This window comes from Pelophylax lessonae (assembly GCF_965119305.1).
Source record: "Pelophylax lessonae genome assembly, chromosome: 7".
In the NCBI taxonomy this organism is placed as follows: domain Eukaryota; kingdom Metazoa; phylum Chordata; class Amphibia; order Anura; family Ranidae; genus Pelophylax; species Pelophylax lessonae.
In genome coordinates, this window is record NC_138774.1 from 38,008,705 (window position 1) to 38,025,975 (window position 17,271).

The following is a 17,271-nucleotide window of genomic DNA, read 5'->3' on the forward strand; positions in this document are numbered from 1 at the left end:
TGATGCTTGTAAACCCTTCCTTGGTCCAGAATGTAGAACCAACAAGTGACTAGATCTTCTAAAGCCCTTGGTTCTTTCTAGATATGCTACAAGACATCTTCTTACATCTAAGCAATGGGATTTCTCTTCTTTTGCACACTTAGGTTTCTCACAGAAGGATGGGAGAACCATCTCTTGATTCCTATGAAAAGATGACACCACCTTGGGCAGGTACAGTGGATCTGGTTTAAGAATCACCCTGTCTTGGAGAATTCTCATAAAGGGTTCTTTTATGGATAAGCTTTGCAAATCTCCCACTCTCCTGGCTGTGGCGATTGCTAACAAAAAAGTTAACTTAAAGTGGAGTTCCACCCTATTTTTATACTTACCTCCATCTTCTCGCTCCGGGTCACCTGAAAAAGAAATGGATAATCGCATATTTTTTTTTTTTTTTTACTTACCTCGTAGCGAAGAAAATATACTTACCTTACTTCCTTCTTCCTCCTTCCTCGGCCGCGGCCCGTCGTCACTTCCTGGCTCTGCAATGATTCCTGGGAGCTGGACGTCATAGCTCCCAGGAATCATTGCGCCTGCACCGGCCCCGACGTCAGTTCCGGGTCGCGCGCGTCATCCCCTTCTAAACAGCTTTTGGGCATGCCCAGAAGCTGTGGAGGGGTGACGCGCGCGACCCGGAAGTGACGTCGGGGCCGGCGCAGAGCATCGTGGGACCACAGAAGGCGGAAGAAGACGCCGAAGAGGACGCGCTGGCTTCAAGCTGCCCACATCTGAGATGGCAGCGCTGGACAAGACGTTTGCAAGGTAAGTATTTTGTCTTGCAGGTAAGTGCAACCCGGGACAGATCAGAGGCTAGCCATTGTGGAATGCACTAGCCCTGACTGTCCCGGGGGTATTAAAAAAAACAAAAAACAAATCCAGGGTGGAACTCCGCTTTAATAGACAAAATGTTTAAACTAATTTTGTTTAAGGGTTCAAATGCTTCACTAGATAATGTCTCTAGTACAAGCGTTAAGTTCCAGGCTGGAACAATAGCTCTGTTAAAGCGGTTGTAAACTCAATAAAAAAAAAAAAAAATAAAAAAAAAAAAACCTGCAAGACAAAGGCATAATGAGCTAGTATGCATCGCATACTAGCCCATTATGTGTAACTTACCTTAAATGAAGCCCCGACATGGACCCCCGGACATCGCTGCGGGCGCTGGCATGGTCCCTCGTCGTCTCTTCCGGGTTCGGCAGCTCCGGCGCGCTGATTGGCTGGAAGAGACGGCTCCGGCGCGATGATTGGCCGGAGCCGCGATGACGTCACTCCCACGCATGCGCGCGGGAGTGATTTTTCCGGCAAGCTCCCGGCAACTTAATTGAAGGTCCCCCGGACCTTCAGAGCGCATGCGCCGCTCGCGCGAGCGGCTGCATGCACTGTAAATATCTCCTAAACCGTGCCGGTTTAGGAGATATTATTTGTACCTACAGGTAAGCCTTATTATAGGCTTACCTGTAGGTAAAAGTGTCAAAAAGCGGGATACTACCGCTTTAATTGGAGATACCCTTCTCCGAGCCAACAGAAATCTTTTAATTAAAGGCTCTTGGGCTAACCTTTTGTCTAAAAAAACAGAAAGTGCCGCTATCTGTACTTTAAGGGTGTTCACTGCCACCCCCTTATCTACCCCATCCTGTAAAAAATCCAGGATCCTTGGGGTTGAGGCAGAGGAATCCTTCTTCTGACTCTGCCAAGTACAAAATGTCTTCCAGATTTTGGAATAAATTTTTCTAGTTACTGGCTTTCTACTTGAAAGGAGGGTCTCAATGACTCTGTCTGAGCATCCTTTTTCTTTTAGTATTTGGCGTTCACGATCCAGCCTGTTAATTGAAAAAACTGCGGTCTGGGGTGAATCAGAGGTCCTTGTAGTGACAGGTCTGGAATTTCTGGTAGTTTCCAAGGTACTGTCACTGATAGAGACCCCAGGGTTGCAAATCACTTCCCTTTTGGCCACCCAGGTTTGACTAGGATGAGGCAAGGTTGCGGCCATCCGCTGCGATTCTGCAGAACTCTTGATATTAGGTTCTGTGGGGGAAAGGCATAGGTTAGCCTGAAAGGCCAAGGTTGTGCTAGGGCCTCCAAGCCCAGCATATCCTTCTGTTTTGTCAGAGGGAAGAACTGCTCTACTTTTTGGTTTTGTCTCTTGTTCCAAGAGGTTAGGTGAAAGCCTTGGAGGTCTCTTGAATGTAGTTGGGCCCAATCTATGGCTGGATTTGGCCCTAGAATCTACATGATCTGTCTCCTGGCGCCTTAGGGACGAAAGCAGATGCTTTTTACTGCTGAGACCACTTCTTTCACCTTTTCCCTTGGGAAAAAGTTTTTTTGAGTCCGGTATCTATTTTGTACCATAGACACCCTTGGCCCAGTAGATCTGTTGATCTTATACAAATCAACATATCTTCCAGACACGGGATCAACTTTAGGCTTAGTAGGTACAGGAGGCCTACTACCTTGGCCAAGATTTTTGTAAAGATCCCTGGACTTGCTGCCAAGCAAACAGGAGAAGCTCTGAACTGCCAACGTGCAGTACCCTCTTCTGGTACTATGATGAATCTGAGAAATGCTTGATGTTTTCAATAAATTGGAACATGTAGGTAAGCATCTCTTAAATCCAACATGGTCATAAAGACATTTTGGTACAGATTTTATCTGACCGAATAAATGTTCCCCCTGGAGAACTTTTGTTCTTTTCTTGAGGGATAGGTCACTAATATCTTTGATACCAGTTGTGAGACAAACTCCAATTGGTACCCTTCCCGATGAAGAAAGTAGGGACTGGCAGAGATGTTTTCCCATTGGGAAGCAACATGGGTCAGTCTGCCCCCTACTCTGACGCTGGCGTCAGTTAGATTCTTTGGACTTAGGTCCAGGTTTAAGGAACAACAATTTGTCCCCTTGTTTTCCTTTCCCAGGACCACCTTTCTTGGCCCTAAACGGCCTTTTTTGATTCTTACCTTGGAATTTCCGAAAGGAATATCTTCCTGGTTTGTCCTTTTTCTTAGTGGGAAACTTTTCCCCTTTTTCTGCAGATCTGGACAAGGTATCATCTAGTCCTGAACCGAACAGTAATGAACCTTCAAAGGGTAGAGCACAGAGTCTTACTTTGGAGTTTACATCACCTTCCCAAGCTTTGACCCAGAGCGCCCTTCTGGCAGAATTTATTAATGCTGCTGTTTTAGCAGATGCTACTAATGACTCCACAGCTGCGTCTGCTAGGTAGGATGCCGCTTTACTAATCATGGCCAGGGAATCTATCAGGTCTTGTGATCCTGCCATATTGCGGACACATTTTGAAAGTTCCTTGAGCCAAAAGTCTGTATTCCTGGCCATACAGGTATCAGCTAAGGCTATAGTTGTATTATATGCATTAGAATCCCAGGCTTTACTTAATACGGATCCAATCCTGCGATCCATAGGATCTGTAATATGCCCGGCATTTTCAAAGGATAAATCTGTTCCTTTTGATAATTGTGCCAGGGGAGCATCAAGTTGTCCTTCAGCACCTGGGTCTCAATAACCAGGCCGTTAAAGCGATCGTAAAGCAGGATGGAAGATCGGTCCCTGCGACAGCAGATCCTCCGTAAGAGGAAGTCGCCAAGGAACGTCTGTGACCAGCCTGACCAGGTCGGCGTACCAGGCCGACTAGGCCAGTCCTGATCTACCAGGATAATCGGAATTCCCTCCACCTCTATCCTGCGAAGAAGCTTCGGCAGTAACTTGAGAGGAGGGAAGTAGCTGATACTGCCCCCACGGGGCGATCAGCATGTCTGCGGTGTCTGCTAGAAGATCGTGGGAACAAACCACAAACCTCCGCACTTTCCTGTTGAGCTGAGATGCCAAAGCTCCCATTCGGAGTGCCCCAACGGAGGCACAGTTGGTGGAATATCCCTGGATGAAGAGATCATACCCCTTGATCCAGAATCTGACGGCTGAGATAATCTGCCTGCCAATTCATCCCCGGAATGAATACCGCAGATAGAGCTGGAACATTAGTTCCGCCCTATGAAGAATGCTGGCCACTTCTATGGCCGCCAGGACACTCCTGGTGCCCCTTTGATGATTGACATAAGCCACTGCTGTGGCATTGTCCGACTGGATCTGAACCGGGCTGCCCTGGAGCTGCTCGGTCCAGTGAATCAGACAAAGTCTGACCGCTCTCAGTTTCAATACATTTATCGGTAACCTAGACTCTTCCAGGGACCAAAGCCCCTGAGCCGAGAATTTCTCCTCACCCGGATAGACTGGCATCCGTGGTGATAAGCGTCCAAATATTGGTAGGAATGACTTCCCCTGGCTGAGCATCGGAGACCGAAAACGCCAGACCAGGGACTCCCTGGTCCGCTCACTCAGCCGGATCCGATTGTCCAGGGAATCTGGATTTCGGTTACACTTGAGAATAATCTCTCCTAGAAGGATTCGGGTATGGGACTGGGCAACTGGTACTGCTTCAAAGGAAGCCACCATCAAACCCAGAACCCTCATGCAAGCCTGGATGTGTCTAAAATTAGACCCAAATATTCCAGCCTTCTGGTGGGAACCAAAGATAACTTCTGCAGGTTCACCAGCCACCCGAACTCTTGCAAAGAGGTCATGGTGATCTCCAAGTTTAGTAATAGAGTCTGCGGAGACTCCACACGGAGCAGAAGATCGTCTAGGTGACCTAGAATCGATATGTCTCGTTGTCGTAACAACGTCAAGACTGGGGCCCACACCTTTGTGAAGACCCAGAGAGTGGAGGCGAGACCAAGGAGTAACGCCAGAAACTGATAATGGTACTCTTTCTACGGAAAAACGCAGGAAACGCTGATGTCCTGCATAAATAAGAAAGTGAAGATAGGCATCCTAGATGTCTATGGACGCCAGAAAATCCCCCTGATGCAGGGAGGCCGTCTGACAAAAAAGATTAAGTGCTCTTAAGTCCAGAATTGGACGCACTTTGCCCTCTTTTCTGGGTATTGTGAAAAGGTTCGAATAGAACCCTTGAAATGCTCTGTCCAAGGAACGTGGACCACCACTCCTTGTTGCATTAAATCCGTGACTGCCCCCCGTAAGCTCTTAAGCGATCCGGGGATAGTCGAATATTGGAAGGAAGAATCGCACTGGGAGAGATTGACATACAATCTTGCCAGCGCCCCATAAAAAAACCTCCCGAAGGAGTTTTGGAGGACTTTGCTTTTTTTTTTTTTTTTTTTCGTGGGCTGAAAAAACTTTTATGAGCGGAAAAAGAAGGCCCCCGTCTCTGACGGGATCCTTTACCCTTATTCCTCTAGTGAGATCCTTAATAATCTCATCTAAATTGGCTCCAAGATAGGCGCACACCCTGAAAAGGGAGATTTAACCAAAGCTTCCTTGGAACCTTGGTCTGCCGACCAATATCTTAGTCACAGTGTACGCCTGAGGACCACTGCTGAAAACTGATGCTCGCTCCAATAGTGGAGTGGCGTCTAGTGCAATGTCGCAGGCAAACTGTAACTCTTGTATCATCTGTTCCACCAGATCTGATACCGCCTGGGGGATATCTCTCCCCTCTAAGCCACTTGGTCCATTCTAGACCAATAGCAATTACTGGTCTGAAAGCTGACCCAATTAGGGAAAAGATGGCGCGATCATCTTTAAAGGACGGAGCATCCTCCAATAGGATAACCGTAGCTTTGTTCAATCTGGAGATTGAAAAATCCACCACAGATGGTACTATCCATCTCTTGAGGAATAATTCCTCGAACGAATAACGCCTATTAATGCGTTTAGGAAATAGTAGGGGCTCGTCTTGGATGACCCCATTCCTACTTAGTTACCTTACCGAAACACTTGGGTAAGGGAAATACTTTTACCATGTTGGTGCGTTTATTAGTACCAAATGGGATCTCAGTATCAGCTACTTCTGATGGTGTATCCGAACATATACAATTAATGCGTTACTAACTCTTCCTCTCGGGCTATGGTAGATGCCGAAACATCTCCCTCACTGTCTGAAGAGACGGTACCCGAGTCACAAACCCCAGATGAGGTACCTGCAACTGCAGGAATAGGCTCAGGCTGAAGTTTCAGATGAAAAATGGGGATAGGCGGGGGTCGCTTCCTTGCGCCCTGTCCCTGACAAGCCAATTCCATCCGGGATAGACAAAAAATTTCCAAAAACTGCTGACAATGACTCACTATTAAGTGGGGAACTGGAGGGTCCTGCAGCCACTTCGAGGGGATCAGGTGGAGGTACATGTGTGGCAGGGTCCATGTTAATCCAGGACACTTTGCCAGTAAAAAAGAAAAAATTTATTTCTTTTTTTTTTTTTTATAAATAAAAAAATACCCTTTTTTTTTTTTTTTAAAAATCTGATTTTTGTAAGATCTTACCGTAAAATCCTTTTCTCTTAGCTCATTGACAGACGTAGTCTTCTTGATTCACATCAATTGGGTTATGTTGTCTCCGCAGGAGTAGGACTAGGCAGAAAGAAAAAACGTTCTGGCTCCACCCTAGGGGCAGTCCCAGAGGGTATATCCTCCCTCTCTCTGCTACAAGGAATCAGTTCTGTTATAAAGCAGCAACAGAGAATTTAACCCAACCCAACTCAATGATAGAGGGGCGGGTACTAAGTCTGTCAATGAGCTAAGAGAAAAGGATTTTACGGTAAGATCTTACAAAAATCCGATTTTCTCTGTCGCTCATTGACAGACGTAGTCTTCTTGATTCACATCAATTGGGACATCCAGAAGCAGTGCCACAAATGAGGGGTGGGATTGACAGAAATCAAAATCCAATCTAGAAGGCCCAACCGGTGCCAACTAGAAGTTTTAAAGGCTCATTATAAGCAAAGAATGAGACTCAAATAAAAATTCCAACGGAAAAAAACCCTCGAGGTAGACCACTGGTCTCCTCAAATGGCGGCCTGCAAAACCTTGCGGCCAAACGAGGCATCAGACGATGCCATTACATCAACTTTATGTTTTGTAAAGGTATGCACCGACGACCTTGCACACCTGGACCACTGACGCCTGATGGCGAAAGGCCCATGACGCACTAAGTGCCCGAGTGGAGTGCGCCTTAACAGGGAACGGGGGCTCCCGACCCTTAATAGAATAAGCCTGTACCACCGTCTGTCTGATCCATTTGGAAATAGTCGCGGCAGATGCAGGCAACCCCTTTTTGGGTCCATCCGGGATCACAAAAAGTGAATCCGTCTTGCGAAACGAGTCTGTCGTTTTCAAGTATACCCTGATCGCCCGGACTAGACAGAAAAAAAAACTGATTCCTTGTAGCAGAGAGAGGGAGGATATACCCTCTGGGACTGCCCCTAGGGTGGAGCCAGAACGTTTTTTCTTTCTGCCTAGTCCTACTCCTGCGGAGACAACATAACCCAATTGATGTGAATCAAGAAGACTACGTCTGTCAATGAGCGACAGAGAAATACCTTTTTTAATTCACCAGCGCAATAGCGCCCCTCAGCTTACCTGCTTTGGACCCCCACAGAGAGAGAGAGACCCCAAGGGCTCACCACCAGATGCAAAGAAGTTTCTTATTAAAACTGCTGCCAGCGTTGTCTTGTGCAGACTGGGAAGTCTTGCACTAGGATTCCCGGGTGAAAGGAAGTGGCTCCGCCCCCTGTGTACGCCTTCCGGCGTTCCCAGCTGCTCCTCGAGGTTTGCTGGGCACATCAAACATGGCCGCCCCCATGCAGGAGACAATAGGCTACGAAAAAATGGCGGCTTGCGTGACCTGCCTGCGGCTTGTGTAGACCATGCAGACATGTGGTCTACAACAAAATGGCGGCGGACTGCCGATCTAGCGTGGCTCCTCCAGTACAGCGCCTGCATGCTTGAAAACAGCTGATGGCGGCCTGTCGGCCTGCGGGAGTATGGCGATCTAAGGTAGGCTATACCTCTTATGTGTTCTATAGCAAATCGAACTCGGCTTCCTTGCTAGAGAACCCAAGGCTTGCTGAAGTATCAGCTCCCAAACCAAGCCTGCTAGAGTGTCAGCTCCTAAACCAAGGTTGCTAGAGTGTCAGCTCCCAAACCGAGGTTTGTTTAAAGTGTTAGCTCCCAAACCAAGCCTGCTGGAGTGTCAGCTCCCAAACCAGATCACACTATCACAGGGGATATGTGAACATGTCAAAGGGCTACAAGGGGGAACTTTAATGTCAGAAAGGATCCGACCATACGCAGAGGGGCCCGTATCCCAAAGACCCCACAGGGGGGAAGGGGGAACATTTACTCATCATACCGGACTGACAGGCACCCTCTCTTCACAATACCCTCTCCACCGAAGTGGGGGGCTGTCGACCAATCCGGACGCCTTGACTCTCTGGTTCCTGGCGTCCAAGCGAGACGTTTAACTCGCAAGGTCAGTCCCTCCAATGGGACTCTGTTGCGGCCGACCCAGCGCGGAGCTATGGTCTGCACGCGCTCGTAGGCTGAACCGGGGTGACCACTGGATCTCAACATCCAGCCCGTCGCCCGGTCCCGCATACTTACTTGAATGTGTCGCGGCCGGCCAAGCGTGATGCTATGGTCTGCGCGCGCTCGTAGGCCGGCTGGGGTGACCACTGGATCTCAACATCCAGCCCGTCGCCCAGATCCGGCGTAATTTGCTTGAAGATCTCACAGGAAAAAAACTGGAGAAACTACCTAAAAAAAATATTTTTTCTAAAAAATCTTGCCAGGACCAAAGATCCCAGCAAGGAACTTAGGTCCTTACTCCTGACTAGACAGAAAAAAACTGATTCCCTGTAGCAGACAGGAAGAGGATATACCCTCTGGGACTGCCCCTAGGGTGGAGCCAGAACGTTTTTCTTTCTGCCTAGTCCTACTCCTGCGGAGGCAGCATAGCCCAATTGATGTGAATCAAAGAGGACTACGTCTGTCAATGAGCGACAGAGAAAAGATTTTTATATTTTTTCCCCTTCACTGTTACTTTCTGAGTCCTTATCTGAGCTTGAAGGGTCTCTTAAATAACTAGAACCTTCTTCTGGATCCTCTTGTTCCCTAACTTGAGTTGAGGGAATGGATAGAGAATCTGCCCAGAGGGATGGGGTTCCTTTAGACCACCCACAGTCTTGGGAGGACACATTATCTTTTGCTCCTTCCTCTGCTGGGACTAGAGGGATAGCTGCTGTAGCCTTAAATGACTGAACAGCAGCTGCCATTTCCTCCTTCATAGATTTAAGAAAATCTTTCATTAGGTCCTGCCCTGCTAACTTATTAATGCAAGTCTGGCATAAGGGCTTTGTGTAAGACTTAGACAATCTAACCCCGCATTCCCCACATTTTTTAACTGAGGATAGGGGTCTGGCAGGGGCTTCCTGTGCCGGTGGCGTACCTGTGTAACACATGAAGACAAGAAGAAAGGACACCATGAAGCGACATAACCCTCTTGTCCACCACTACGGCAAACATGCAGGAAAAACATGGCACGGCATACCTGTCACACAATAGACAGCAGTCGGCCGCCATCGGTATCACTTACCCGTTCCTGTCGCCACCTGCGTTGCCGCTTTCTCCCCTGTAAGGATTGCGGCCGCTTGTGTCTCTTTCTGGGGCTTCCACCCTCTCGGAGTCGGAGAGTCAGCCATGGTTGTACCGAGCTCACACCGACCCCGCGTCTCCTCCACGCTGGGTCTCTTCCGGGAATCAGCCGCTCCGCCCCTTCCGACGGAACTTCCTGTCTCCATAGCGAGGCTTGGGGCTCACCGCTGGCGGGAAATTCGAAAATCCTTACCGCCCAACGAAGCGAAAGGAGGAGACTTCCTGCAGAGACAAGCAGGACTTCAGGTATGAGGGACCTTCACCATAAGGCAAACCGCACTACCTGGTATGTTTGGCGACCTGAAAGTTCCTTTTCCAAGGACACAGCTAGGGAGGAACCAGCTATTAGGCCGACCGAAGCTGCCTTCCAGGGGTACCCTCTTGGCCAGCTATTTGCCTCAGGTTAGTAAAAAAACAAACGTTCCGATGTGAGGTTGGAAACACAACTGAACTGAAGCTAAGGATGGGTGGGACCCTTTTAAACAGCTGCAAATTAGTTGCGTTTCCTGTGAGGCGGAGCCACAATCTCTCAAATGTAGGCCGTCCTGGAAGGATGAAAGGTCGAAAAGGGCGAGCATAGCCAGCACTCTTAAAGAGTGCCTATGACAGGTCCCTTGGCTCATATTAACCCATGAAAAATACGGCTGCTGGGGTAGGAAGACAGTCTGGCAAAAACCCGCCCCCTTCCTCCAATGAGAAAAGCCATGCCTTGCTTACATTGAATGTAACACAATCAGAAGATTTCAGATTTTAACTAAAACTGCAGCCAACAGCAAAAGGGACACTTTGTGCTGAATAGAAATAATGTCCCTTGTACTGATTTTCTGTTGAGGAAGTTTTGACTGAACTTAAGCCCCGTACACACTATGAGAAAATCAGGCGAACAATCGTCCGGTGTCCCTCGATGTTTCACAGCAAGTCGGAACGGAGGATAGAAATAATGTACGAAAGTTCTCGTACCACAAAGGCTTTTTGTTTTGTTATTTGTTGTTTCTGATCAAGCGCAGTCTTTCATATCTGATATTTCTCGTACGAAAATCATGGGGGACCTTTGCCACGGGCCAAGGGAAAAGTTCAAGCATTAATATATTTAGTACTTTAGAAAATATGAAGCTTGATGGAAATTAAATTCTAAATCCCTACCAGTTCTCTGCCAAGATCGTGAACTTATTTATCCTCATCATCTTCCTCATCATCGTCATGGTCACGGTCATTGCCATGGTCATTTTCATTGTCATTGTCTTCCTCACTGTCAACATCATCTTCATCCTCTGTGTTGGATTCCGAACTTTTCAACTGCAAAATACAAAAACCACAAATTGTACTCAAAAAGCCAAAAGAAAAAACGGGATTTTTGTAAAATCTTACCTGTAAAATTCCTTTCTCTGAGTCCTCCGACAGTCGCCGCCTCTTCATATTCGTCACATATGGGGTATTAGACTTTGCTCCGAAGGAGTAGCTAGGCAACAGAATATGTTAACAATAAAGCTTTAACATATCCCACCCTCAAGGGGTGGTCCCCTCAGTCAATACCCTCCTACTTCCTGCAACCATATCTCAGTTTTAGTGGAATAGCAGTAGAGTATACATTCAAACCCCAAAAGAGGGGCGGGGGCGGCGACTGTCGGAGGACTCAGAGAAAGGAATTTTACAGGTAAGATTTTACAAAAATTCCGTTTTCTCTTACGTCCTCCGACAGTCGCCGCCTCTTCATATTCGTCACATATGGGGACGTCCCAAAGCAGTGCAAACATGAGGGGTGGGAAACGCATCCGCGCCGAAAGGCAACGCAGTCTCCACATCAAAGAAAGGAACCTTACCAAAGGAAGGAAACCAGCTGGGCAACAGCAAAAATAAGTGCTCAACAGGAGCAACAACCCAGGAAAAGACAAAAAACCAGGGGATACAAAACTTATCCCAACAGCCAGGAGTCCCCAACAAGGGACCCTAGGGAACAGCCGCACTAAGAACCTTGCGGCCAAAGGAAGCATCCGCCGATGCCTGAACATCTACTTTGTAGAATTTTGTGACAGTGTGTACGGTCGACCAAGTCGCCGCCTTACACACCTGGGCTACAGAAGCCCCATGACGACAGGCCCAAGACGTACTCAGAGATCTAGTAGAGTGCGCCTTCACAGGCACAGGGGGAACCTTCCCCTGCAAGGCATAGGCCTGTTCAATGGTCTGCCTGATCCATTTGGCAATGGTAGAGGCGGAAGCCGCCATGCCCTTCCGAGGACCCTCTGGAAGAACAAACAAGGAGTCCGTCTTTCGAAAAGACTCAGTCGATTTAAGGTAAACCCTAATCGCCCGAACAACATCCAGAGAATGCAATCTCACCTCCTTTGGATGTTTAGGCTTCGTGCACAACGAAGGCAAAACAATATCCTCGTTAAGATGGAATTCCGAAACTCGTTTCGGCAGAAAAGAAGGATTAGGTCGCAAGACCACCTTATCCAAATGAACAACCAGGTACGGAGACTTGCAGGACAAAGCCGCCAGTTCCGACACTCTGCGAGCCGAAGTGATCGCCACCAAAAAGGCGACCTTTTTGGACAACATAGACAACGAGATCTCCCTGATCTGTTCAAAAGGAGCACGTTGTAACACAGATAGGACTAGATTCAAGTCCCAAGGGGGCAAAGGATCCCTCCTAGGAGGAACCAGATGCCGCACACCCTGAATAAAAGTGCCAACCAAGGAGTTGGAAGCCACGGGACGTTGAAACAGAACGGCCAGCGCAGACACCTGACCCTTTATCGTAGCCAGCGCCAAACGCTGATCGACACCCGTCTGAAGGAAAGACAGCACACGGGAAACCGAGTACGTGCGGGGTGAAAACCCCCTGGACTCACACCAGGCAAAATAGGCCTTCCAAGTACGGTAATAAACCTTTCCCGAGGAAGACTTCCTCGCGTTGATCAAGGTATGAACAACCTCTGGAGAGAGACCCTTCTCCTTCAGGACCTCGGTCTCAACAGCCAGGCCGTCAAAGCCAGCGACTGTAAAGCAGGATGGTAAATCGGTCCTTGAGACAGTAGATCGTCCCGAAGAGGCAGACGCCAGGGGGCGTCGACCGCCAGATTCACGAGGTCTGCGTACCAGGACCGGCGAGGCCAGTCCGGTGCCACAAGAATCACCGTGCTGCGTTCCGAGTGTAACCTGCGAAGGAACCGGGACAGCAACTGAATCGGTGGAAACGCGTACATCAGCCTGTACTGATGCCACGGGGCCACTAACGCGTCCGACGCGTCTGCCCGAGGGTCGCGCGTCCTTGCCACGAACCTCTTCACCTTGTAGTTGAGGCGAGACGCGAACAGGTCCACATCTGGAAGACCCCACTTCGCGCACAACATCTGGAAGACAGGCGGATGGAGAGACCATTCCCCCTGATCTAGGGTCTGGCGACTCAGATAGTCCGCCTGCCAGTTCTCCACTCCCGGAATGTGAACCGCCGTTATCGCCGGGACATGAGTCTCGGCCCAAGACAGAAAGTCGGCCACTTCTCGAGCCGCTCGGGCACTCCTGGTGCCCCCTTGGTGGTTGATGTAGGCCACCGCCGTGGCATTGTCCGTCTGCACCCGAACCGGGCAGCCCTGCAGCCGGTCCGTCCAGCGATGAAGACAGAGCCTTATCGCACGCAATTCCAGAATGTTGATCGGGAGGGAAGACTCCCCCTCCGACCAGGTCCCCTGGGCGGACAGAACGCCCAGAACACCACCCCAGCCCGACAGGCTGGCATCCGTGGTGATTATCGTCCACGAGATCGGACGAAACGACTTGCCCCCGGACACCAACGGGGACTGGAGCCACCACAGAAGGTTTTCCCTGGTGCGATGACTCAACGAGATCTGAAGATCCAGGGATTGAGGTCGCCCGTCCCACTTGGACAAGATCTCCGCCTGGAGACCCCGCGTGTGAAACTGCGCGAAAGGAATCGCCTCGAAAGCCGAGACCATCAATCCCAGACATCCCATACACGTCCGCAGAGACGAGTTCGGAACGTCCCTGAGGGACCTGACTTCCTCCTGAAGAGTCATGAGTTTGTCTTCCGGCAGGAAGACCTTCGCCTGCACCGAGTCCAGTATCATTCCCAGATAGGGAAGACGAACCGACGGACTCAGTGTCGACTTTGGAACATTTATCGTCCAACCGAACTCCTGCAGAGTTTGCATCGTGACAGACAGGTCCTTCTCCAGACCCTGACTGGTCGCAGACCGAATCAGAATGTCGTCCAGATACCCCAGGACAGAAATGCCCTGGGCCCTCAATAATGCCAGAACCGGTGCAAGCACCTTGGTGAAGACCCGCGGAGCCGAGGCGAGCCCAAAGGGCAACGCCACGAACTGGTAGTGATCCTCCGCAATGGCAAATCGAAGGTATCTCTGATGACCCTCGAATATGGGGATGTGAAGATACGCATCCTTCAAATCGATGGAGGCCATGAATTCCCCCGGAACCAGGGCAGCCACCACCGAGCGCAGGGATTCCATGCGGAACTTGCGAACCCGCACAGAGCGGTTCAGAGCTTTCAAGTCCAGAATTGGACGAACCTTGCCCTCCTTTCTGGGCACGGTGAACAGATTGGAATAAAACCCCCGAAATCTGTCCCGATGAGGCACCGGAACCACCACTCCCTGAGCCCTCAGGTCCCGCACCGCCAGGTGCAGATCCCGCAGGCGCTCTGGAGACAGTTGTAGATTTGAGGGAAAAAATCTGCTCTCTGGCCGAGAGAGAAACTCGATCTTGTAACCAGATCGAACGATTTCCAGAACCCATCTGTCCCGCACACGGGCCAACCAGGGCTGAAGAAAACCGAGCAAGCGTCCCCCCACCCCAAAACTGGGTGAGGGCGCCCCTTCAGGCCGAATTGTTATGGGCCGCAGGTCCGAATTGGCCGGACTTCTGTTTCCCAGACCAGGGCTTCTTCTGAGAGCCCTGGCCTTTGAACGGTTTGCCCTTGTAGTGCGGCCGAAAGGCACGAAAGGACCCCTGAGGGGGCCGAAAATTTGCATGCTTCTTCCCAGAAGCCCCCTTAGCCTTGGGGAAATGGGGCAAGAGAGTGCTCTTACCCCCGGTGATCCCCTTAATCAACACATCCAGGGACTCCCCAAAAAGGCGAGACCCATCATAAGGCAGATTGGCTAAGGTTTTACGTGAAGATTGGTCCACCGACCAACATTTCAACCAAACCAGGCGGCGAGACAACACCGCCACGCTATGCACACGTGCAGCCAACGGAATCAGGTCCAGGTCCGCATCACACAGATACATGACACCCTGGTGGATCTGATCCACCATGTCCAGGGTCGCCGCCGAGGCCGAATCGGCCACTAGGACGCGCCTAAGCATCTGCGTCCAACTTGCGATCGCCTGGGCCGCCATGAGAGAAGCAAATAGAGCCTTAAGCATAGAACCCGTAACAGAATAAGTATGACGGGCAAGAGACTCCAGTCTCCTATCCGTGGCATCACGGAAAACAGGGGATCCCTCTGCAGGAATCGCAGTGGCTTTGTTCAAAACCGCAATTGCATGATCCACTGGTGGAGGCACACACCACCGTTCATCAGTGGCAGGGGAGAAAGGATAACGCAGCTTGAATTTACTTGGTACCGCAAAAGGTTTGCGCAGATCGCGCCATTGATCCTTTACAGCGCGCTGAAAATCAGCATTGCAGGGAAAAACCTGCGGCGTCCTGCGTTTTCTCTGCGTCCCATAAGCCGCCAAGGCAGCGGGGGGACACACTTCGTCCTGCAAACGTAGCGTCTGCTTAATGGAAGCAATCAACTCATCCATGATTGCAAGCTCTTCAGGCGAGCCAGGGGGAGAATTATCAACCCCCTCAACCTCAGCCTCTACCTCAGACCCCACTAGATCAAGAGAGGAGCGGGACCCCGATAGGGGGGTCCCTGCCAGAACAGCCCCATCACCTTCACCCTCAGAATCGGAGGACAGAGTAACTCTGGGCCGTTTAGTAGATTGAGCAGCCACCAGCATTTGCACCTGGGCAGCAAGGCCAGCCACAATAGTGGCTAAATCCCCCCCTGGGGGGGAAACAGCGGTCCCCTGGCTTTCCACCAATACTGTGGGAAACTTGCCCTCCTGAGAATCCATTGCCCCTGTACGCCAGACAACCAAGGGTTAACTGCCCCCTTTCAGCAAGCGCGGTAAGCGCAGCCCACCGCACACACTCAGGCACAATGAGACCCCCACAGGGAATATACAGACTGAATACAGGCAATGGACAACAGGAATAGAAGGATAAAACCTGAGGAGACCCCGCTGCTGCTGCTGCCTCGACCGGTGTTCCAGGAAAAAGGAAGTGATGCTGCCAGGGCGCTCTATGTAAGCCTATGGAGGCTACAAGAAAATGGCCGCCGTGCATGTAAACCATGCGGCCGGAGCGGGCGCCGGTAAAATGGCGTCGTTTGGCGCCGAAACCGCCGCTCCACAGTGCATAAAAACACACACAAATTCATCCCATTATATGGATACATGTTAGATCGCCGCAGCGATCGCTGTATATGCCCCAACATGCCATTAAAAACATGCCCCACAGCACACAGCTTTCCACACTGCCCAGCCTGACACACACAGTGTCATACAGCTCCCCCCCCCCCCTTGCAGCCCACAGCATGCAGCCGAGAGATAGGGAGACAAGCAGTGTGATTTAAAGGCAGGTTACACAGTCCCAGACTGAGACCCCCCCCAGACAGACAGGTCCCCACATAGACACACTTACCTCATACGGCGTGGGGAACCCGCACAGGCGAACAAGCCGCTGCACATGAGGCAGGGAGAGTCGCAATTCAAGACGCACAAAATGGCGGTTAAGAAACCGCACAGCGTCCGGTGAGGTAGCCACCTCACCAAACATCCCTGCACCGAACAGGGATGGGTCGTTCACCGTGCCAGGAGCGTTACCTGGCCGAACGCTCGATGGCAGACTGGGAAGCCACTGACCCACGACCTGCGATCAGGGGGATCAGCCCGAGACCCAGTCCGCATGATCCTCTTCGTCCGAAGAACTAATGCTGACAAAAACAACAGCTAAGTAAAAGGTAGAGAAAAAACTCAAATAAAATATTAAAAAGAAGAAAGAGTCTGGGACAAAAAGTCCCAGCACAGAGAGAGCCAGCCACTCCTGACAAGCTAGACATTAAAACTGAGATATGGTTGCAGGAAGTAGGAGGGTATTGACTGAGGGGACCACCCCTTGAGGGTGGGATATGTTAAAGCTTTATTGTTAACATATTCTGTTGCCTAGCTACTCCTTCGGAGAAAAGTCTAATACCCCATATGTGACGAATATGAAGAGGCGGCGACTGTCGGAGGACGTAAGAGAAAGGAGCATTTTCATAGCCGTCAGTTCAAACATGGAGGTTCTTTGTTTAAAAATAAAAAAAAAAAACTACATGCTGGGCTTTGCCCTATCTTCCTACATGTTGTGGAAAGGCTAACTACATAGCCACTGCATTACTCCTGCCAGTACCAGTGGCAGGCCGTGCTCCATGGGCCGGGGCGGGGGGATGGGGGGCGGCAGACGGACTGCACCATACACCCCACCCCCCACCAGGCTGCACACCAGGACCCCGGACCCCCCCATGGCTCACTCACCCTCAGCGGCGGTAGCTTCAGCTTCTTTCCCCTCAGTAGAAGCATCTCCTCCCCCATGCCCAATGGCATGTGTTCTACTTTCGGCAAATCAGGAGACAGGTC

At 50.3% G+C, this 17,271-nt stretch overlaps 1 protein-coding gene across 1 annotated transcript in view; it reads right to left on the bottom strand.

Moving 5' to 3' along the window:
- LOC309560437 (uncharacterized protein) overlaps window positions 1-17,271 on the bottom strand; it is a 79,480-nt gene that overhangs the window by 4,816 nt on the left and 57,393 nt on the right. Inside the window, exon 12 of the mRNA XM_082264071.1 lies at window positions 10,696-10,848. Within this exon, the coding sequence (XP_082120197.1) occupies window positions 10,720-10,848 (129 nt within the window). The 3' untranslated portion in view covers window positions 10,696-10,719. The remainder of the gene's footprint in view (window positions 1-10,695; window positions 10,849-17,271) is intronic.